We start from the raw sequence: 23,300 nt of genomic DNA, 5'->3' as shown, positions 1-23,300 counted from the left end.
ACGTGGTCTACTAAACAATATTGTCAATCACAAGGTGGGGCGCGAGAACTCTTCGAAATAATCTATTTGTGACTTCCAGCGCAAAGTCAGGGAGCTTATTGCATTTTCCTTCGACGTTCTAGAAAGGAAATTAACTTGTTGCAAGTCAACGGAAGACCTAAGAGATTTAGTGGTTCTGTAAATGCTTTCTGCTAAAACTTTTGCTAGTTTGGTTGTATATTTTTACATTATCAATATCGTTTACACAGCAGGTGAACTGAACAGAATTCATTTGGACTGATTTATTTGATTTTAGAAAAAATAAACTTATGTAGAAATTATTTAGCTGCCGTTTTTGCTTTCAAAAATTGAAATATTCTTACAATATTAATGTTTGACATCAAAAACTCTAAATCACAAATACCCATCATTAGCAAAAATCCTGCGGCCAGCAGACTTAGTTTAAAAAGAAGTTATTTATTTTGATCTTTTTAAAGTGTCCATTATATATTTTTTTTTTGTTAGATGAAAAAACAAGAACATTACTAAACTAGTTTTCAACTTAATAAAAACCCACCTCAACCCATCAAGCTTGACTGAAAATTTTACTATAACTTTCACTTTGACTTACAGGCCATAACTGATTTGGTTTGAGTTATGACATAGTTTATACAACCTGGCCGACATTTCAGCTAAGGTAGTATTATGTAAAAAGAAGGCTGTAATTTAGAAAGTTTACTACAGTACTTTTCATGGTGAATATAACTACAGATTCAACCATTAGGCTTCTAAATATGTTCAACATGATAGATAATCTGCAAGATATTTTTATTTATTAAGAATAGCTAAGAGCAACCAGAACAATCTAAAAAATGTTGTTTTCTTTTCAGTGACATGGTATAAAATAAATTTATCTATATATATAAGGTGTATATACACAACCAACCAAAATGACGACTAATACAGGAATGGAAGCATTGATTCCTTTAGTCAACAAATTACAAGATGCCTTTGCACATACAGGTAAGTGTATATTAAAGGATTTTTTAAAGCATAGTGTTTACCCGATCTAGTCTACATTTTGATGGCACTTCACACTGAGATCTGATGTGTGCATCGCCAAATTTTAAAGGTGTGCAATCAATGCTTCACGCACACCTTAATGGGAGTCTTGCACAACTTAACCTTTTGCTGTAATTTATGTGTCCGAGTTACTAATTCTATTGTTCACACAAACTACTTTCAAAAAAATCTCTGGTATGCACCTGCCAGACTGCAGACTGGTTACTGATGTCGTACAATTGCAAGTTTTCTAATTTAGCACTTTATCATTTACCACTTAACATGGTTTGATGACTGCAACCCGGCCATTTAAGGTTACTTTGAATTGATATTATGTTAAGTTAAGTTTGTATACTCCAAGTAAGAAGTCATACAACACAGTGTTTTTAACACAGATTTGTTGTTTAACATCTAAACAAGTTTTGTTAGGGCTAACTTGTCTTTAGATAAACTGATAATTATGTTTATTAACTTGTTAAGGTGCGTCATTAAACATTGATCTACCTCAAATTGCTGTGGTGGGAGGACAGAGTGCTGGAAAAAGTAGTGTTTTGGAAAACTTTGTGGGAAAGTAAGTACTGTTGGAAAAACATTAAATTATATATATAGATGTAGTTTTGCTTTATTATTGTTGTTTTGTAATTTAGTTTTGCTGAAATATACAATATATGATCATAACATTTGGGAATCCGAAGTTTGCTGCACATTTCTAGTAAATTATTTTGACTACGAAAGTTTCTAATTTCCTGTGTGCTGATATACCAATACTATAGATCAAAAACCATCTGCCCTTCTCCAGTAATATTGATTTTTATTGAACTTATAACATTTCATTGTTCATATGGGACCAAATTTCACTTTGGCCTAAGAGCACTAATTGAGATATTGATTTAACTGACAATTCTATCCGATTGGTTTCTTGCGAAAACAAATCACAATGCCTTGCTATCATGTTATCAAGATATTGTTAATTATTTTACACGTTTTATTGCCAAAAACTATCATTCTTGGGAATGAATATTTTATTAGAATTGAGTTTAGTTAATTCCTGGTTTATTTTTTTGAATGAAACATCTGTAACAGTCCTTATGCTAATCTCTGGTCACTTTTTTTCCTGGAATATTAGGGTGAAATTTGAATTTAAATTCTATTTGAATGTGCATTACAGGGATTTCCTGCCGAGGGGGTCGGGGATTGTGACAAGGAGGCCACTTGTTCTACAGCTGATGACATCACGTAATGGAGGTAAATTTATTCACTCTACATTATGGAGTTTGCCTTTGCTATGTTTGTAAAATATTTTAAGCCTACCCGTAGCTTTTGCTGTGGTATATTTATATGTTGCCATAAGAGATAAACAAACGAAAAGATGGGACAGTTTGAATTAAAATATAAAGTTTTTAAAGATGAAACCTGTAATTAAGTAACAAACAAGCACTTTTTTTCTCCTTAGGAATTTTATACTGGATATTTGGTTTAATGTACACAATGGCTGAAATAAGCTGAACAATGCATATTGTTCATACTTGTACCAACACATTTTGTCAAATAAATTGAGACCAAAGTGCACATAATTAACACCTTTGTGCACATTTTATTGTAGAATTTTCGTTATTCTATTTTTGTCTGGTTTGCAATGCAAATAAAGATCTGACATGCCCATATTAAGTATGTCAATTGTAAAGAAATAGCAACTTGACAAGTTATATCTCTTGAACTTCTTTGTTCCTGATTAGAGCAGTGATAACTTGTTATGTTACTCCTTACTGACTCTATTTTCTACCCTTTTCCTGCTATACAATGCTGTTCTTATGAGTCACAAATTTACTGTGAGTCAACATGCACTTTCTGGTAATTAAAGCAGGACTTGATAAGGCACTAAACATTTACTGAAATAGTTATTGTTTTAAAGCTTCCAATTGTCACATAATCTTTAGACGAATATAACTAAAATCCTTAAAAAAGTAAGGTACACCACACCTATATGGTTTATTACATTATGCTTAGTCAGCTTTAACAAATTTACATATATGATATATCCAATATGTTAACACTTAACATATAATTATGGTCTAACCCAGGCGTCTCAAACATGAGGTCCAGGAGAACATTTTTCACAGCCCTCTTTGGAGTATAAAACAATTAATGATAGTTATCCTATTCAATGCCTTGGTGTGTTTGAATTTCCTCTAGGTTAATAAATGACAAATCTTAAGCAATAAATTTAAACCTTCTATTCATATTTTTTTCTCTTTCCTGTGTTTCTTGCCCATTAACCTTTTGATACATAGTCATCTAATTGTAGTACAAGGCTGTGTTTGTGTCTTTTCTATAGAAAGCATTAAAAACAGTCATGAAATCAGATCAAGGATTTGGGGGACACCAGACCATGTCTTGCATTAATGTGAAGTTTATCTTCTTATGTAACTATTGCCAGTCCATAAATCCTCGTTGAGGTCACTGTATCACAAATTACACCATTGCATTGTTTGGAACTCTATAAATAAACAATTTTACATGTTTCCAAACCATAGTGATAAACATCATTGCATTAAAAAATGCCTTTTTATGTGTCCAATCGGCCAAGCCTCTTCTAAAAAAGCTTTATTAATATAAACCAATTAATGCATTTTTTCGCACTTACCACTATAAGCCTTGCCTGCAATCGGCAAACTCTAACCTGCTGTGTTTGACCCATAAAGGATACGTACATAGAATATTAGATAGAATATTGTGATTCTTGTACACCTGCATCTAGTGAATTGCGAAACAGGGGTTGATATACATGGTCAGTTTTGTTTAAGGTTTGGTTTGGGTGACCACTAAGTAGTTTTAAGAGACCACAAGTGTTTTATTTAAATACCAAAAAGTTGCAAGTCAAAAATTTGGGAAACCGCTGGAGAAATTTAAGGGACCGTTTCGGCCCCCCTAAACACCTTTAAAAAAACACTGTACATGGTTACACTTGGCCCTTTTTTTTACATTTGGGAGAAATTCCATCTTGCTAACCTTGGTTTAACTTGTGCTATTCATTTATATTAGCAGTGTTTGATTAAAATTCTATACTTTAAATCTTTGCTTGATTTAGTCATATAAGTAAAATTCTCCACAAACTGCCAACAACCATATTTGCACTATTCTCATCAAAGCTTAAAGTTTGTGGTATAACCAAGCCTCATTTTTGCAGAATGGGGTGAATTTCTACACTGCAAAGGGAAAAAGTTTACAAATTTTGACGATATTAGAAAAGAGATTGAAGAAGAAACAGATCGGATGACTGGATCAAATAAAGGAATCAGTGCAATCCCAATCAATCTTAGAGTATATTCCCCACATGGTAGGGATGAGTTGATATTTTGTTATTATAAAAATAAACATCTGTTGAAAATATGCGTATGTGCCTTACAAAGCAAAGTGAATTGTTTTACAAGAAAAAAACAAAATTTTGCTATTTTAATCTGTGTTTGATGCGTATGTTAAAAATACTGTGTATATCATCACAGTCTTATTGTTTTTATTATTTTGTGTTAGTTTTGAACCTCACCCTGGTTGATTTGCCCGGAATCACCAAGGTCCCAGTAGGGGACCAACCGGCGGACATAGAAAACCAAATCAAAGACATGATTGCTCAGTTTGTGTCCAAAGACAATTGTCTCATCCTCGCTGTGTCTCCTGCTAATGCTGATCTCGCCAACTCTGATGCCCTGAAAGTAGCAAAAGAATTCGACCCGCAAGGTTTTTCTGTCGTGTTATTACTGTGTGTTGTAAACATTTGAATATTAAAAGGTGTGAAACTGTGTATATGGTTATCGACCAGTTTACAACCTAAAAATGTTCCTGTTTTTATTCCAGGGTTTGTTTAATTTGGCAATATTTATAATAAAAATATATGCAGTGTCTATAAAGTATACTGATTTTACTGTATTATTTTGTTTTTTTACCACTTAATACACATAGTTTATAAAAAAACTAAAATACTACATAACTGCAATTTCTTGCTTAGGAAAATATAAACATAATTAAGAATTCCAGGTCAAAATTGTTGCTAAAGACAATATTTTGTTGTTACATGTTATAACATGCCTGCATAGTTGCACACTTTAGATATAGTTTGGTATTTAGGATTTGTGTTACCATATTTTGCCATTAAAAGTGTAATGTGCTTTTGTGGTAATACCAAATATCAGCATTTCAGTAATCTATTTGTCATTATATATTTTCAGTAATCTATTTGTCATTATATATAACTTGGTGTCCATGTAAGTACTTTGCCTTTAGAGAATTACCTTTCAAGGAAATCTTTTATTACACTCTGCCATTAATTTTCACTCTCCTACAAACAGTGTAACTTGATACAAAAATACTTAGTTACCATTATCAATTGTTTTCTTGTTGTCTGCTGATTACCTTAATCAGTAGTTGTCAACCATTGTGGTCGTGCACCATCTATTGTCTTTTTTACTGTCACTGCGATCAACTTGGTTCGAAAAGATATTGTTTTGCCCAAAAAAGTCATAAAAAACAAATCATATTTAAGCTATAGCTGCACATTTATGTTTTTATAAATAGAAAAAAAACATGGATTGTAATATAAGCTGGTATAATATAACACCGACATGCTAGATGTTTGTGTACCATTTGAATATTTTTAGGTTCCACTGAGTTAAGAACGCCCAAGCGGAGATAATTCCTTATTAAATATGCTGTGAAATTTTTCTTGGTAAAATGTCGAAGCTCTAAATTTTATTCCAAATAGTTATTGGAAGTATTTACTTGCAGGATCGCGAACTATCGGAGTCATAACCAAACTTGATCTCATGGATGATGGAACTGATGCAAAAGCTATTTTAGAAAACAAACTCCTACCATTAAGAAGAGGTTTGATACATTAATGCTTCATTTCTAAGAAGGGATTCATTTTCCTATTGCATATGTTGCCTGTCTTTAAATCATTAAACTTTTACAAATCATTTAATTTTAATATATATTTTTAAATGGTGTTAAGCCATTGTACTTTAGGCTGGTTCACAAAATCATTGTTTTAACAATAGTGCATACTTTTTATTGTTTTTTTTTTTCATTTAAATATATATATTTTTTAATTTTAGTAGTAAATAATAAAATTTATAATAAAAGTAAACCCATAAATCTCTCCTAAAGTGTACTCCTTCAAGGTAAATTTGAATTGTTTTATAAATCACTATAGTTAGAAAATAAACATAAAGCCAATACACCTCCCTTGCTCAGGCTAAAAATAAATTGTGTGCAAGCTGCAACACTTAAAAATATATTCTGCTTCTTGGCCATATATAGTAACTGAAGGATACGTGATCATTGTATTTATAACAGTGGCTATAAATGATTTATAACTCTCAATCAAACAACTTATAGGTTACATTGGTGTGGTGAACCGCAGTCAGAAAGATATTGATGGAAACAAAGACATCAGGGCAGCCTTAGCTGCTGAACGCCGCTTCTTCATCAGCCATTCTTCTTATCGTCACATGGCTGATCGTCTGGGAACGCCGCATCTTCAGAAAGTTCTTAACCAGGTCCGAACATCCAGTAAATTAAAGCATATATATGTTCATTATATTTTTTTCCTTTACTTGTTGGTTTGTGTTTGTAACCATAAAACAATTTTTTTACCAATATTTTATTGTCCACTTTTTTCCAGCAATTGACAAACCACATCAAAGACACACTGCCAGCACTCCAAGCCAAACTACAAAAGCAAATGATGGAAATCGAGAAGGAAGTGGAAGAGTATAAGAATTATCAGCCTGATGATCCAGCTCGCAAGACTAAGGCTATGCTGCAGTAAGATAGCAAGAACCTTGATACAATATAGATTATAAAACTCTTTAAAACTATTTTAGAATCTATATTGATTCTAAAAAGATATACAAACCAGTGAGATAAAGTTTCTTTAATCATTATTGAAATGTTAAAAGTTCAAATACATCTAGTATGGCTTTGTCCACTGTTAAAGTCTGCAATATGTTTTCTGTGAAGTTCAAGGCTGTTCGATTGCAAGTTACAGTCAATAATGTTTTATCACTCCATGCAGAATGATTCAGGCTTTTAACCAATCGTTTGAGCAACTGATCGAGGGAACTGGAGCCTCAATCGACACAAGTGAACTTTCTGGGGGAGCGAAAATTAACAGAATATTCCATGAACGGTTTCCCTACGAACTTGTCAAGGTAAACCAACTGCATTGCTATGTGAAATTTTACTTCAGTAAAAGCTAGATAAAAACTGTTTGACTTTTTTCCATGATTTGCCTAATTTTAATTAGGCTAATTACGAACCCCAATTAAATTCATCCCGCTCTGTGGCCATTTTTTGTCTTAGTCTCAGTCTCAGTTATTTTCTAGTCTTTAGCATAGCAGGCTTTATGCAGGCTGAGTCTTTGAACCATATCCTTGTCCAATTGTGCCAAGGTCTAGGAAAGAAAATCAAATATCATTATAGATTTGGAAAGAACTACTCTCTTTACTTCTAAAAAAAGCGCCAGTTTTATGAGGTTCATATTTTGCTGCAGGGATAGCAATGTGCAATATATTTTTCTAACCTGTGTAGCATGTCAGTGTCGTTAACCTTTTGAAACATCTTATGATGTGCATATTTGCAATATTAAATTAAACAAAAATGACAGATGAGTGGTAGATGAGAAAACAGTGTTAAATGCAAATTGCAGCGAGTTCGTTAGTATAATATTTTAGATATTAGAAAAAAAGTTTAGAAAACCAGTATATTCAGGTAAATGTAATGTTGTATGGTAGACTTTTCCAAGATTATGGGATCCAAGCTGTGGCAAAAAATACAAAGAAGAATTGCAGAAAGAGGTAAATTTTAGGTGAACATTCTGGTACTTCTATCAAATATACTTTAGTTTAAAAAAATTCTGGTTTGAGTGATGTCTCGTAAGTGTGTTTCTCTGTAATAGAATATTTAATATACCCAGTATAGCTATTAATATTACAGTAATTTTTGTAAATGTTTTATGTTTTGTAAGGTGACTTTGTCGGGTGCTTCAATGGTAAAAATTATAAACCAACAGATTATATTTTGGCTGAATACCTAAATGCTGTTCTTTATTGAGATGGTCAAAGCTAGCCTATGGGGAAACCAGGATAAATTTAATCTGGAAAATCAAGGATTACATATTTTGCTGCTATTAAAAGCGCATTCAGCATCCGTCCACTGTCCACTATCAAACATACCAAAGCTGCAACGAACACACAGTTAAATAACACATGAATCAACTTCCTTTAAAAGCTGTAGTACTGTTCAATAAAGTGACAAGACTTTTTATTCATGGAGATAGCTGTAACTTACAAGTATGCTTGTCAGCTGTCGAATTTATACTATTGAACATGCAATGCTACAACCAACACACAGTTTAATAACCCATAAATAAACTTCATTTCCAAGGTGTAGTACTGTTAATTAATGTAAAAAACACTTTTTATTAATGTAGTTTGCCGTAACCTACAACTATGCTTGTCAACTGTTGAATTTATTCTAACTGAAAGTTTCCATTTAGTGAGACAAGTAAAAGTAACAACACAAATGCATTAAGTAATTCTATTGACAGGCTTGGTTTCATTTCCCCAGCTATAGCCATGTTAGTTACAAGGTTTGGATTTTATGTCATAATTTGTAACTTTTTAGATGGATCTTGATGAACAAACTCTGCGTAGAGAAATTTCAGTTGTGATCCAAAATATTCATGGTATCAGGACTGGCTTGTTCACACCAGATCAAGCTTTCGAGGAAATTGTAAAAAGCCAAATTAAAAGTTTAAAGGTACCTAAAATTATAATTGGTTTTCTTGTTCAGATATTTGCTATCCATGATTCCTGGACCCTAGGTGGAGCATATAGGACTGTAGACATTTTCAAACAGTTTCACTGAACTAAATAATGCAATATTCATGCTTTAAATTAATAGAAAGAAAATATCTGCCTTTCCTTAAAATGATTTGTAATAAATAATTGTTCTGATGGTTTCATAGCCTGAGTGTTATATTTGTGCTTAAATTCTGGTCAATGTCTCTATTGCTTTTTTGTTATGATTTGTTAAAATAACCAAGGTTTTATAAATGCAGTGTTTCTGTAAGAAACTGCTGCTTTTTCAACATAGTCAATCTACATACCCATGAATTAAATTTATTTTAGTTACTGTTTTACCCTTTTGTTGCTTCCCAAATCGTAATGTTCTCTTTATTGCACATAAATGTTTAACCTTTTTCAGGAGCCTGCTGTAAAATGTGTGGACATGGTGAGCAGTGAATTGATGAATGTACTGCGGATATGTAGCCAAAAAGTAGGTACCTTTATTTCTCTTTCATGTAGCACTTTTAGTTGTAACAGTTAAGTACTTTCATGTCTCTTTGATGTAGTACTCAAATATATTATTTGTTCAATGCGAAAAAAAAAACTAATAAATTTATGTCAAATTTTCATGCAGATGTCGCGATACCCAATGCTACGGGAGGAAACAGACAGAATTGTGAGCACACATGTTAGGCAAAAAGAGAGTCAAACTAAGGCACAGGTATTTTCACCACTGTTTGCAATATTTAGTTTAAATTATTGGAGCTAAACGTTTCTAAACCCTTTTACAGACTGGTGAATTTCCAACATATAATTTTGATTAGCCTGTTAAATATGTTTAACCCTTTGCGGACCAAGTTAATCCCTCAGTTGATACCCAAAGTTATGTAACTCAATCGTATATCGTACTTAATAGTTACAACCTGTCTAACATTATCTGATGTGTGTCCACAATGCAGATAGGATTAATTAGCAATAGTTTTAGTTTCTCGCTGTATAACATTTGATTAATGTTCACTGCAAAGTATGTCTGGGATTGTTGGGATAACCAAATTAGGATTTCCCTCACAAAAAAGATTCTAAATTTACCACATGCAGCAAAATTACAAACAGTAAAAATATGTTGATGTCCTCTTTTTTGAGTTTGCTTGTTTACTCCTTCAAGTTCAAAATGTGCACAGTATTGTATGGCATCTTAAATAATGCAATAACTGTGCATTAACTAGTGAAGTTTGTTAACTTTTATTATGATAAATCACAATTAAACTTATTTGTAATATTTGAACAGCTTTTCTGCCACATTAAATATATATATTGACAGTTAGATAAAAATGCCCCCCAAAAAATTATACCTGTTGTTAAATTAAAAAAGAAAAAATGTTGATTCACAGAGGGCTAAATTAAAACTTTACCTATTAGAAACTTGTAAATAAAATAAAATATTTTTTCTGTTTAAGGCACTTTGTGTCTTTTTCATTTAAATTTGATTTTAACTTAAAAAGAAGTTACACGCTGACAAATGATGACAAAGGTTTTATGACAAATGATGACAAAGTTTTTTTTTTTTACTTTATGTTTTAATAATAATTCTTCTGTAACTGTAGTTAAGAAGATGCATAGTTTTATAAGTCATAATATGACCATGTGTTTTTATTCTTAGATTCTAAGGTTGATTGATTTTGAATATTGTTACATAAATAAAATGCACGAAGACTTCATAGGCTTTGCAGCGTAAGTGTATGTGGATGAAGGAGCATGTCTTGTCAGGATGTGCGGTCAACAAATCCTATAGGAAAAAGTTGCTTTGGGATTTATTTTAGCTGAGGGGTTTTAAATCTCATATTTGTATTTTTTGAAACATTGAGAAAAAAATTTGGGCAAAATCATACTACAATATGTTGTCTTTATCGAAAATTTGAAGGGGGGATCACTCTAAATATTTTCCTTTGCACTTGGAATGACTCATTCCTGACATCATGCTTGACCTAAAGTTATTCAAGGCCATGTTTTGAAAAAGTTCTTCAGGCTAAAATCAACTTCTTATATTTTAGAATTAATCTCAATGATTTTTATTCAAGGCTTATTTTTGTAGAAAATTTCCTATTTTTTTGTAGAAAACCTACTTGCTTGTTTAAAAATAATTTGACAGCGTTTAGAGACTGTAACCTAAAACAATTGATTAGATTTGTTATTTAAAACATCTTTTATATGCCTATGACTTGCACATTTTCAAATACTTAATCGGTCAAGAAGTTGATTTTTCTCTGTCTTGCCTTTTTCAAGCACCTTCTAATTTTAACTCTAGACTTATGAGCTTCCTTTATTTTGTTTTGCGTAGGTCGACTTTTTGCTAGATTGTGAGATCTCTTACATAAACACAAACCATGAAGATTTTATCGGTTTTGCCAAGTAAAAAACTTTGAATTGCGATTCCTTATTGCACAATTTTGCATGTTTTAATTGGCATGTCATTCTGTTAAATTTAAAACTTTTACTTCGTTTTTGTGGTGTATCCAGTATATTTATAATGTGTAATAGTTTGCTTTGGCTTTGTATATATTTATATATTTATACATATGAAATATTAGTGTTTAGGTCGTTGATTTTAATAACTCTCGCGAATGTGAAATTACAATGTTGAAATACACATGCAAAAAAGGGGCGCTTTTGATTTTCTTGATCTACTAACGTATTTCTTTCTCAATTACTTTTATTACCACCATACAAAACTGGATACACCTTTTTTAATATTTGTTCTATTTTTTTAATGGTTTCCGACCAAAAAATATTAATTGTTCAAATTTCTATTTGCATGAATAATATTGTATTTGGTACAAGTATTAATTTTTTTTTTTTTATATATAACTAATTATGTTTAAAGAAGAATTAATTTTTGGTGATTGGTGATCATTGAAACATGATGTAGCCATCTTTTTGAAAAGTTACTTTAGGTTATTATATTTATTTGTCAAGGTAACTCATATTTATTTTATTAATTAAGCTAGTTTCCTACAATTAAACTTAAAAAAAATTCTTATAGTGCTTCACAAAAAGGAGTTGACCGGGGAACAAAGAAAAAAGTTGTCGGCAATCAGGTAACCACAGTTGTTTTGCTGTTACAAGAATTGTAGATGTAGACTGTGTTTGATGTAGAATAGACAGACCTTACGTGATTCAGCATATACTGTATGTAATGCTGATAAATATCACTTGATTCACATTTTGTTGATCTATACAGTTGGTAGTTGTATGGTGGATATAATACTAAGAAAAATAAACTAAGATTTGGCATGACTGCAAATATGCATACCACTTAACGAAAATTAATGTTTAACTCCAAATAAAAAATTCTATAAAAAGAAAATATATAGATCTTTGTGTGGCCATCTAGTGAAACAATCACAGTGTGTTCATTTGCTGCAACTTTAAATGCAACAAGGAAATAACAATGTTGCATCCAGTACGTAACACCATTCACATCACCCTATATGCTGATTTCACATTTTTGTGATCTAATGAGCCACTAATAACCACTGCTTGATTGTTATTTATAGGATATGGTGGGTTTGCTTTGAGTCCTGGTGAAGGTTTGACCATTAACTGCCACAAATGCCTGCACAGCACTGCTAGTTTTAGTTCACATAAACACAACTTTCACACACTAACCAAGTGCTGCCATACATTAAACAGTGAAATCATACTTAGGATAACACAAACATATGGCTACTGTTTATACTAATGTAACACGGCAATGCACGTAACGCTGTGTTAGACTTGGGACAACTAGATTTATTTGGAATTAGAATTACCACATTCTTAACAAAGCAAGTTTCAACTAGAATTACTTTGATTATTCACAATTAATTTCATTTAAATCGTGAATTATTCTAATTAAGAATATGAATGGTAAATATGCGTGTGTTAATTTTATGGATTTTAGCATTGCATATGCTTTTTAGACTGTAAAAAGTTACATACAAGTCGTTCCATCCAAAGAGTTTTAATTTAAATTCTTTGTTTTGACTAAAAGACTAAAAATGCCACTGGACAAAGAAGAATTTTTGTTAAAATCCGAACTAGATTATAACTAGAATTAGATGACACAAGCAATTCCTAAATTAGATTAAAATTAGAATTGGCCGCATTTTGCTCTGATTCATTGAATTGGAACCCTAGAATTATCTAGTTGCTGAAGTCTGCAGTGTATTGGCCGTACATACTTGACCTAAACCCCTATGTTAAACCACTGCATTAAATGTTATTAATCAACGCAAGACACTATCTTCCCAATTGCATGCACATTTATACGCATCACAACAAATTCACACTAAAAGACATATATTTCTAGCTGCCATTCTTTTTTATATGCGACAGGTTCTCAGTATTTTGTTATTAATTGCAAAATGCTTAGTTATTTTATGCATGTTTCACAATGTTATGACTAACATTGCATATTAACCGTTTCACCAATAATTGCTTATTAATTGTTCTGCAAACTTGTAAAACTGCTGTGTCTGCGCATATGTGCTGTGCAAAAATTTTGCATTTTTAAGTTATCTGTTGACAAGGTGCTTGGCAGGTATTCCCTTTAGGTACAAAGTAAAACAACATGCTCATTAAATTTGTATTATAAAATTTTGTGATGCTAGATTGTAAACTTCTCTTTTAAAATATACCACTGGACTTTGTCATAATTAGAAACTTTAAAAGTAAATTTTAGTAGATTTTTTACATGTTTGTTTGCCAGTTAAAGCCTTCGGGGGGAAAAATAAAGATTCCTCACATCAATAAAAATGGTGGATCTTTAAAATTTACAGTTTAAAAAAAATTCCAGCTAAATATGGCCGAACAATTAAACTGACACACATTCTTGACAAACTATAACCGGACGAAAGACGAAACCTTCCCGACAACCTGTCGAGTTGAACCTGTTTTGCTTTTTTAACCAGGTTATCCGCAAAGGATGGCTAACGATGCACAACTTAAGCTTTATCCGGGGTGGTTCCAAGGAATTCTGGTTCACTTTAAGTGCGGAGAACCTTCAGTGGTACAAAGATGATGAGGTAGGTTGCACAAATCACGAGTTTCGATTATTGTCCTGCCATCGCACAAAAATTAGTTTGGAGTTTTGTTTGAACGACAGTGCGTCCGTGGTACAGTGTATAAGCAGAAGAATTATTTATTGCTTTAATCGTTTTTAAAATAGCTCAACATTTTCAAACATTTGTGTCCGAAAATAGTATGCTACGTTGTGAATGTTAATTGACCTTCGAATAGACCTATTTTTGCATTGGCGGTCGTTTGTTTCAACCCTGTAGCCAGTATGGCAGAATTTTGGCGACTTGGCGACTATGTCGGCCGAAGAATCAGAAAAACCGAAGTAAAGGGAAAAAACATTCTGTCTAGGCTTATACATTCGTTGCCGACCACAGCATTTGACTTTAGAGACTAAGCCAAAAAAGAATAAAGAATTTGGTCTCAAAATGCTCGTCACCAGAAGGCCTGTAGCCTAAACCATCGTTTCTCAATCGCGGACCATCTAGGAGTGAAGCCTCCTTCTGAGGTTCACAAACATATATGTTTTTGATTAGTAGGCAGTTAAACTCGATTTGTGGCTTTTACTACATCTTTAAGACTTCTCTTGTAACGTTTTATGAAGCATTATTCTAAAACGTGAGCAAGGGGCCAGTCCAGGGCTGTGGAGTCGGTTAAAAAAAAACCCAAGTCCGACTCCGGTCTAATATGCGATTTTGTCGAGTCCCTAGTCCTACCCTGACTCTACACTCTACATCCTGTATTTCCACCTATAACGTAAATAAAACAACGTGGAGTCGGGTAGTTTTACGTGATCTTACTCGAGTCCCGAGTCCGACTCCAGTAAAACAAACTGACTCCTCGAGTCCCGAGTCCGACTCCAGTAAAACAAACTGACTCCTCGAGTCCCGAGTCCGACTCCAGTAAAACAAACTGACTCCTCGAGTCCCGAGTCCGACTCCGCAGCCCTGGGGCCACAAAGTGTTTTGTTCAATAAAATGGGCCACCACTCGTAATAGGTTGACCACTGAGTCTCTAATCTAAACATTTTCTTTATTCATTTTTTTCGAAGCGATGTTGGATGTATTAACCAAAGTGTTGCAATTGTTAGCTTAGTGTTTGTAAATGTTTATGTTGCTTTAACTTTCTAGGAAAAAGACAAAAAGTTTGTCCTGTCGCTGGACAACATTCGTATGCGCGATCTCGAAAAGGGATTCATGTCGAGCAAATATGGCTTTGCTTTGTTTAACACGGAATCGAGAAACGTCTACAAAGATTATAGGTAAGATTTACACGACAAATTTCCACTCTTAAACCAAACCAAATGTATATAATATATATAGCGCAGAAAAAAAGTCCCTAACTATTACCAAATCTTATTTTTTTCTTATGAGAAAAAAATTGCGGTTTAAATATGAGTTATTTCAGTTATTTTTTCGACAGTGAAAGCACATGTTTGCGGATCAGAATTTCTTAAAAACGTATTTAATCGTATAACACATTTCAACTTTGCGATTTATAACACAGGTGATAAAGTCATTTGCTTAATTTGTATATTTTTTCACTCTCCTTAAAATGCATATCAGTTTCACTTACGCTTAGAGTCGTTTTTAAATTGTGACCGTGCTTTATTGCTTTACAGGCAACTTGAGTTATCCGCTGAGACCCAAGAAGTGGTGGATAGCTGGAAAGCCTCGCTGCTTCGCGCTGGAGTTTACCCTGAACGATCCACTGAGGTGAGGGTGATTTAAAGCAAACTTTCTTTTTATAAGGAAGGCTGCGTTCGAAAAGTAAACGCAAATTCGTATAAATCGATCTTTTTGGAATTTTTTTGGAACGCCTGAAGTATCAAAAGAGCATGACCTTTCTGTAACACGAATAAATTCGAATTGAGACGTATTTAATCCACTTGCTACTTTCCAAAAATTGCAACCGCTCTGTCAACTTTTTGCCAATATTCCATTTACATTGTACAAGTTATCCTGATATATTCACAACTATAAATATCCGTATAAAGTTTTCCAACATTTCGCAACATGTGTAACAAATTCTTTAAAAACGCCAAAAAAGACGATTCGACCTGTTCCTAAAGAACACTTACCAAAACCTGTGCCTGGAAGTGCAAAAAAAAACATATATTTTTATGTGTTTTCCGCGCACTTCACCGCACAACAAGCCTACTAACTGGAAATAGGTTTTATAGCAAAGATATTTATTGCCACTTTTTAAGTAAACCTTCAAGAACGTTCAAGTAAAACATATTTTCCACCAATAGTGCTCTTTCACTTAAATGGTGTTTGGTGAATGGTATATATTTTCAAACGTTTAAACATTCATTTTCAACAAGTCTTTCAAAATTCTGTTAAATAGAAGTAAGTCCATTTCCATTACCGGTAAACTGTCAAAAACTACGTTAAAAAAACTTCCTTTTAACTCGCATTGTTCCTTTCGAACCGTAGACCTCTTCCAGCCATTCTTCCTCTTCCGACGCAGCATCGGCATCCTCCAGTCTGGACCCTCAGCTCGAGAGGCAAGTAGAGACGATCAGGAACCTGGTGGACAGCTACATCGCCATCGTCAACAAAACAATCCGCGATCTGGTGCCAAAGATCGTTATGAACATCATGATCAACCAGGCGAGTGAATGCTTGGTGTTTTTTAGCAGTCGATAGTGACTTGAACTAGGTCGGTAAGTTTTGCGTTTCATTGGCCGTTTTGGGTATTTAAAGCGAATTATTTTAACAAAACTTGTGTAGTTGAGATGCTGGTAGTTGATATTTAAAACCAATATGATTTGACGATTGGCACAAAAATCTATTATTTGATTCTTTTCAAATTCGGCATTTGATTCATTATTGTTAGTTATGACTGCTTATTTGTTACACGAAGAACACACCTAACAAGCCATTCAGAAGTAAATCAAACTTCAATCAAATTATTCAAATTTTTGTTCTCGCGTTAATATTGTTTAATACAGTATACCTGCCATACACTGATACACTTTTGTTGTTTGTTGTCACATGTGTTGTGTTATATTTCAAACAGACAAAGGAATTTATCAGCACGGAAGTTCTCGCTCACCTCTACTCCACAGGGAATGCGGTAAGCTTCACCAGCAGACAGCATATCAGTGGTCTCATTAAACGGGCGCAAACCGATAGCGAGGTTATATGTGTGTCTTATCGGCGGCACGAGCTGCCATCCTGCCAACTTTGCAGAAGCGTTAAAAATGCGCAGTAGTGTTGGTCTCCAGAGCCGGACTCTGGACTCTACGGACTAGGATTCGACTTTATTTTTCAGGCATAGTTAAACTCTGGTTGCTTTAAAGTTCTTATCCAACTCAGCACCCCTGGTTTAAAGTGCGCGATATCTTTTATAACTCTATTAAAGTATTTGTATTTTTTGGAAGAGCGGCGTTGGTAATGGTTTAAAACCTATCGCCGTCACTGTGATTTTTTCTAATGCTTTATATATATTTTAAAAGTAATTTTGTTGACGACAGAACAATCTGATGGAGGAGTCGGCAGAGGAAGCAGAAAGGAGGGACACGATGGTGAAGATGTACCAGAGCCTAAAGGAGGCTCTCAAGTGCATGGGAGACATCAACATGAAGGTGGTACAGAATGATACGGTTTTGCTTGGTAGCATGCATAGGGAACTTTACTTGAAACTATTAGGATATCGAGGATTCAAATCACCATTCTCATTAAACCAATACTAATTACAGTTACCCGTTTGCTTTTTAGTCGCTAATTCCTAAATAAATTGGATCACAACATTTCCTACAATTCACCAAAGCTTATCCCACGGCTTGTAGTTCCTAGTATATACAGGAACAAAAGCACCTATAAAATATTTGTAACATAAAATCAAATGGGCATTACAATCACGTTCTTAATTTATGATTCAACACTATTTGAAATAACACGAGCTCTTCATGTTCCTTACACTTGGTTAAAACCTTAACTAGGTATGTTTTAAGTAGCATATTTTATTATTCCATTGTTTTCCTACATCGTGCAACATCGTCGTACAGCAAATCGCTCGTTATATCTCGTGTTAAGAAGTAAGAACACATCCCATTGTTGCAGACCGCACAGACCAATCTCCCGCCTCCGGTGGACAACTCCTGGATCCAGGAAGAGTCGCCAACTCACACCTCTTACAACGGAGTCGGAGGCGGCGGGTCGGCACCTGTGAACACCATGAGACAAAGGTAAGCAGTTAAAACACAGTCAAACATCAAAATAACTATACTTGCCAACAATTAATCTAACCTTAGCCGCATATAACGTGTTTTCTTATTTACAATGAAAACGGGTAAATCACAATGTTGTTTGGATTTCAATATCGTTGGGATATTTGTTTTTTTAGTGTTTGAAAAGCACGTCAAATTCGCTCATTGATTTAAATATATTTGGTTGTCGTCCACTGATTAACGCAACGCCCACTTTAAAGAGAATTGCAGTTAACGACATTTACAAAGAGGGTAAACTCTCGGTAAACCGCCTGAATAAACAGTCAATCGTTCAACCTTAAAAGCTGTCGAAAACCAACGGTTTTGGCCAACTTCCAGCAGTAACTAAACGTAACAAAAAGCAGGCCCCCTCTTCCCGGATCCGCAATGGTGCGGTCGTCCAGCGCGGAAAACATTCTCGACGGGGGCGCCCTCCTGCCCCAAAAGGTCCACGGGCAACAGGCGCCGCTGAAACGCTGGAGCAGTGTCAAGACGAGGTCGCTGAACTGCACCGCCGCCCTAGTTTAACAAAAAAAGAACTACTGTAATAGGGAACGTGCATGAACCTAACTTGTTTGTCAGCGCCTGTAACCAGACCCCAAGCTCCTAACGTGATGTCATGTTAAGCATCGCTTTAACGGTTTCGATAAAAAGGCCAAATTTTGTCATTAATCTGGCCCTTTAAAAAGTGGTTTCGAAAAAACTTTGTTGGAAAAAAGATTCTGTTGTTCTTCAAAGCGCTAGCTGAGAAAATTTGCTTCAGCTTATGAGATTACTTGTCCTAGCTAGTAGTACAGCTACCGGCTGTTGACTAATGCACATTAACCCTTGTTTGATTGTGACTAACCGCGTCTACTGTGTAAGCAGCGGCCTGGCTGGCGAGCGTTTTCCAAACCCAAATAAATGTGAAATGCTGAATCACGCGACTCGAGCATGTCGAATGCTATCCGGTGTTGGACAACCTATGATGCACTAATTACAACTCCTGTGTGAAATACGCAGATATATATATAAAGCTCCATTGTGCGTTGTGATAAACATACCGTTGGATTTAGAAGTATATTCACGGAAGATTTAAAAAGCCAGTTTATAATTTAATATAGCGAGGCGCCGATTTCTGCCATACTGGCAATTATTATTTTTTTTTTTCGTTTTATGATTGTTTTTTTATTCTTATTATCTCGTGTTAGGCTGTGATATATTTTAAAAAAACGCGGCACAATTTAAAGACAGTGTAGTTGAATTTTAAACTGTAATCCGGGTACGAATACACGACTGATTATTTTCTATTAAGTTATTTTGCACACACAGAATTCCAAATACTTTGGCAAAGTATCAAGGGCTTAACTTGCAGAAATCTACAAAGTAAACAACCCTAGTGAACCTATGTAAAGTAATCCAATCATTTTAGGTCTTTTGTCTTGATCAAACTAACAGTCATGCCTTGTTAAACTAACAGTTTAATATTCTTATTGTGTTTAATATTTGTAATTTTGTATCCTTAATGGCAAGTGTTACAATAAGCTTTTATAATGAACGAATTTTATTTGTTTTAAAGTGCTTATATCCCAATTTCGCACCAATAAGCACCCTCATCGTTTCAAACGTTAGGTTTCGCCGAACTTTTCAAAATTCCCAGTTTAATACTATTGCACTCTTTTTCAATGATGACTTTTACTTTGAACTTGGTCACTGCGTTAGGTCTTGTTTACCCCACAGGCGCAGCTGCTGCCTGCAACGATTTGAAAACTTTTTAGTTATACGGTTTAACTTATGAATATGACAAAGCGTCGTGAGCATGATATAAAGCCGCTAAAAACGCTCCATTTTTATTGGGTCACGCACCGGTCCCAAAAGTGCCTACAAACCAAACAGGTTTTGTGTAGTGCAAAAGACGGAGAAAAGCAGACGTAAAAATAACCAAATAACCCCTTTTAACAATAAACAAACAAATAAAACTCAAAGTTTAAGAACCTGAGTAAAACCAGGATCAGACACTTTATAAAAGAATATATATTTTGCCTATTACTGGCATCGTCACCGTGATCGACAAGCAAAAACCTGCTGCCAATGGTTGGGATTCCATAAAGATACGCCTTTTCATACTCTTTTACCAATAGTGTTTTATATCACCTTGTTTAACCCAGCGTACGGAGCAGCAGTCCTGGCCGGCGAGCCCCGCCTGCGCGTCCTTCCGGTGGCCGAATGCCCCCCGGTCTGCCCTCCCAGGCGCCCTCGATGCCCCCTCCGATGATGCCCACCGCGGCGGCACCGCCGATTCCCAACCGCCCCGGTTCCACCCGGGCGCCCCCCTCTATTCCAAGGTAGGTTGTATCTTCGTTTGCAGGAAATAGAATGAAGTTGACTCAGTCTTGGTTATGTTCTTTCGGTTAAATTTTTGCTCCTTTGTTTATTATATTGGTGATACCAGCCCGATACGCAGGCCGACGCAAAGACATGACAATAATTATATTATTTATGGCCGATACAAGATATTTTCGGCCGACTATAGCCTTTTGATTCGACACTAAGTGCCATTCCTAATATTGCCAAAAAATTGATATGATTTTAACATGCAAGTGCAACGTTGTCCACATTATTAGGCCAAAATTTGCTCTACATTTATTTACCTTGGCTGTTATTCTGAAATATTTACCTTTTAAAGCAGAAAATATTACGTTACGTTGCAAACTATAGTTCGTATCACCCCCAAGTAAATCTAACATTTGGTCGGCACCGACATCATCCTAGTATCGGGCACGAACTGATACTACTTATTAGCCGCTATCCATTAGGTTTAGGGATCCACAATTCTTAATAAGTAGCAAAATGTACTTTTAATTTATGTTTTTTTATGACCAACGAAAGTGTGTTTTTAACTCAGGCGCCCAGCCCCGACCGGAAGACCGTCTATTCCCAATCGTCCAACGTAAACAGTCACCTCTTTATTACACCACAATCTTCGAGGCCGTCAAGTGGGAACGTGAAGGCGATTTTCAATTTTGTTTGGCATCTACTGAAACTCATCTAATTATTTAGACTTCTTACAAGTAGAATTTCACTTTTGCGTCACTTCTTTAGTTCTTCTTATCGCTTCTTGTTGCGTCACAGATTGTGCTGAGCAAATCCGCAATTGTTCCGTTGATTAACGTCTGGAATATTAGCACATATGATCTTTACATGTAATAATATATATATATAGCTGTAGAGCACTTTACTGTACATTGTCGCTAGCATGTAGGACATTTGTTTACATTATATTGTATGTTATTTTGTGATGGGCGTGTTCCCCTTTCATTTAAACAGTTACTTGGTGTTGGTTGGATGTTTTTATTTATACCATTCATGGAAAATTAAAAATGAAATTTGAAATTTACTCCCAAAATTGCAATCTCTTAAAAGAAATCTGACATACCCGCGTTTTTTGCCAACGCCAGTAAAATATATGCACTTAGCTAAATTGCTGCCTGTCATTAATTCGATGTGAATTATATAGTTTTTCACTTTAATTTAGCTAACCAGTTTTTGCTGAAAAATCGAAAATGTTGATTAGTTTAAACACTATTGTGATAACTTCACGAGCGTTTAAAGCAATTGCTTTTAATTATTTATCTCCTGATTCATTTGAAGTACAACCTTCATTTAACCAAAATTTATTCTCCGTATTATATGCGCAACATTTCATATTGTAACTCTTCAAGCCAGTAGCAGGAATATTATGATTATTTATCTGTTCAGAGATTGCCACCGACAATACACTTTTACACAGTTGAAATAACAAAGACAAGGCTTCTAGATATTTCATTGCATTTTAAATAGTCGTTATACTACTCACCTTTCTTAACTTGTCATTAAATTTAGCAGCCTATCCATCATTTGTGCTTTTTATTTAACACTGTCAATTTTGTTTTCAAAACTTATTTCAACATACAGGACCAATGTTTTAACCTTCGTTTCCAGATATTTAGATGTTTCTATCGTGGCAATCTTTGATTTATATATTTGCAGTGTTGTATACAAGTCATTTAAATCTCCCACAGCAATCCGTCGTAATGACGAAATACAGTTCAGGTCGCGTCCTTGCATAAAAAGCGAATGGAATTTTATCAAAAAGGGAAAACTGATCGATTTGATTATTTTCCATCAAAAAACTGTTTTAACAAAACCACGTGAATCGTAAATTGAGCTGTTATTTTAAAAAGCCTGCGTCCGAATAACAATCCTTAACACAACGATGACTTGGTGCGTTTCAGCAAAAACCTGAATACAACACTGCATATTGTAAATAAAAGCTCGCATACTTCCGACTATACCTTATGTAGCGTGTATTATTCTCGCGCTTTAGCAAACTCAGAGCCTATAAGATGGGTTTACCGTTTGTTCATAATTAGTTATTTCCTCAACGATAATCCAATGCTTCCTTTAAAGCCCGTACAATATATTTGAATATCAAAAGGGACACTGATTTTACTACACCGAGAACCAGTTTCTTATCACGTTAAAGATTTTTGATTAAAATTTTCTTCACATTATTTACTTCGTTTCCTGGAAAATTGTTTTAGTTTTTGAAGTCCACAGATATTTCTTTTTTACCCAGAGCCGCACTAAAAGAAACTCACCTGATTGGCCATTATAATTTTGATTTGTTCTATGCTGCGTCGCTCGCAATCACGTGTCAATTGTGTTGTTTCCATTGGTCAGTTGAGTTTATGTGTGTTCAATTGTAGCGCCAAACTGAAGTATAAGTAAATATGTTGATTATCTTCAAAAATGATTCTTGTTTATCTCTTTGCTATACAAGTACATCGGACATAAACTAAATATTTTACAGGCGAAGAGATACCAGTTTGTAAAAATAGTATCAAAAACTTACACCTTCACATGATAAAAATCCCTTGCGTAGGCCTATCGCCGGCTTGGATCAACAAGTGTTTGGAAAAAACAGTTGTTTTAATCGTAGTTCGTTAGGTTTGTAGGAAACCTGGTTGTTGTCAAAACGTCAAGTTTTACATTTAACTTGCTTATCCCCTTAGTGTAAGGTAGGATGAAATACCCTACATACCAGGACCTTTGAATTGATAAATATGTACTCAACAAATGTTAAGTTTGCTGAAAACCGAATTTTCTACTTGGCCGTACGTATA

General features: G+C 34.4%; 1 protein-coding gene across 5 annotated transcripts; it reads left to right on the top strand.

Moving 5' to 3' along the window:
• The first annotated feature begins 867 nt into the window (after positions 1-867).
• Positions 868-22,919, top strand: LOC146133319 (dynamin-1-like). 5 transcript variants are annotated; one of them, XM_083396608.1, is made up of 24 exons: positions 868-1,002; positions 1,522-1,612; positions 2,210-2,286; positions 4,229-4,378; positions 4,573-4,776; positions 5,821-5,919; positions 6,433-6,593; positions 6,719-6,861; positions 7,112-7,247; positions 8,722-8,856; positions 9,304-9,375; positions 9,520-9,606; positions 11,224-11,294; positions 11,926-11,980; positions 13,835-13,948; positions 15,071-15,201; positions 15,562-15,655; positions 16,379-16,555; positions 16,965-17,021; positions 17,422-17,532; positions 18,011-18,135; positions 18,522-18,653; positions 20,304-20,480; positions 21,041-22,919. In XM_083396608.1, exons 1-24 carry the CDS (start codon positions 930-932, stop codon positions 21,087-21,089), a joined length of 2,721 nt encoding a protein of 906 aa, XP_083252734.1. In that variant the 5' UTR covers positions 868-929; the 3' UTR covers positions 21,090-22,919. The 5 variants fall into 5 exon arrangements, with proteins under 5 accessions (XP_083252734.1, XP_083252732.1, XP_083252733.1 ...); XM_083396606.1 differs by having other exon boundaries at positions 18,519-18,653; XM_083396607.1 differs by lacking the exon at positions 11,224-11,294 and adding an exon at positions 10,546-10,616 and having other exon boundaries at positions 18,519-18,653.
• The last annotated feature ends 381 nt before the right edge of the window (positions 22,920-23,300 follow it).

Source organism: Ascidiella aspersa, chromosome 9, assembly GCF_963924565.1.
Source record: "Ascidiella aspersa chromosome 9, kaAscAspe10.2, whole genome shotgun sequence".
NCBI classification, from domain to species: Eukaryota; Metazoa; Chordata; class Ascidiacea; order Phlebobranchia; family Ascidiidae; genus Ascidiella; species Ascidiella aspersa.
Note: the sequence above shows the minus strand (reverse complement) of the source record. Positions and strands in the feature narration are given on the sequence as shown.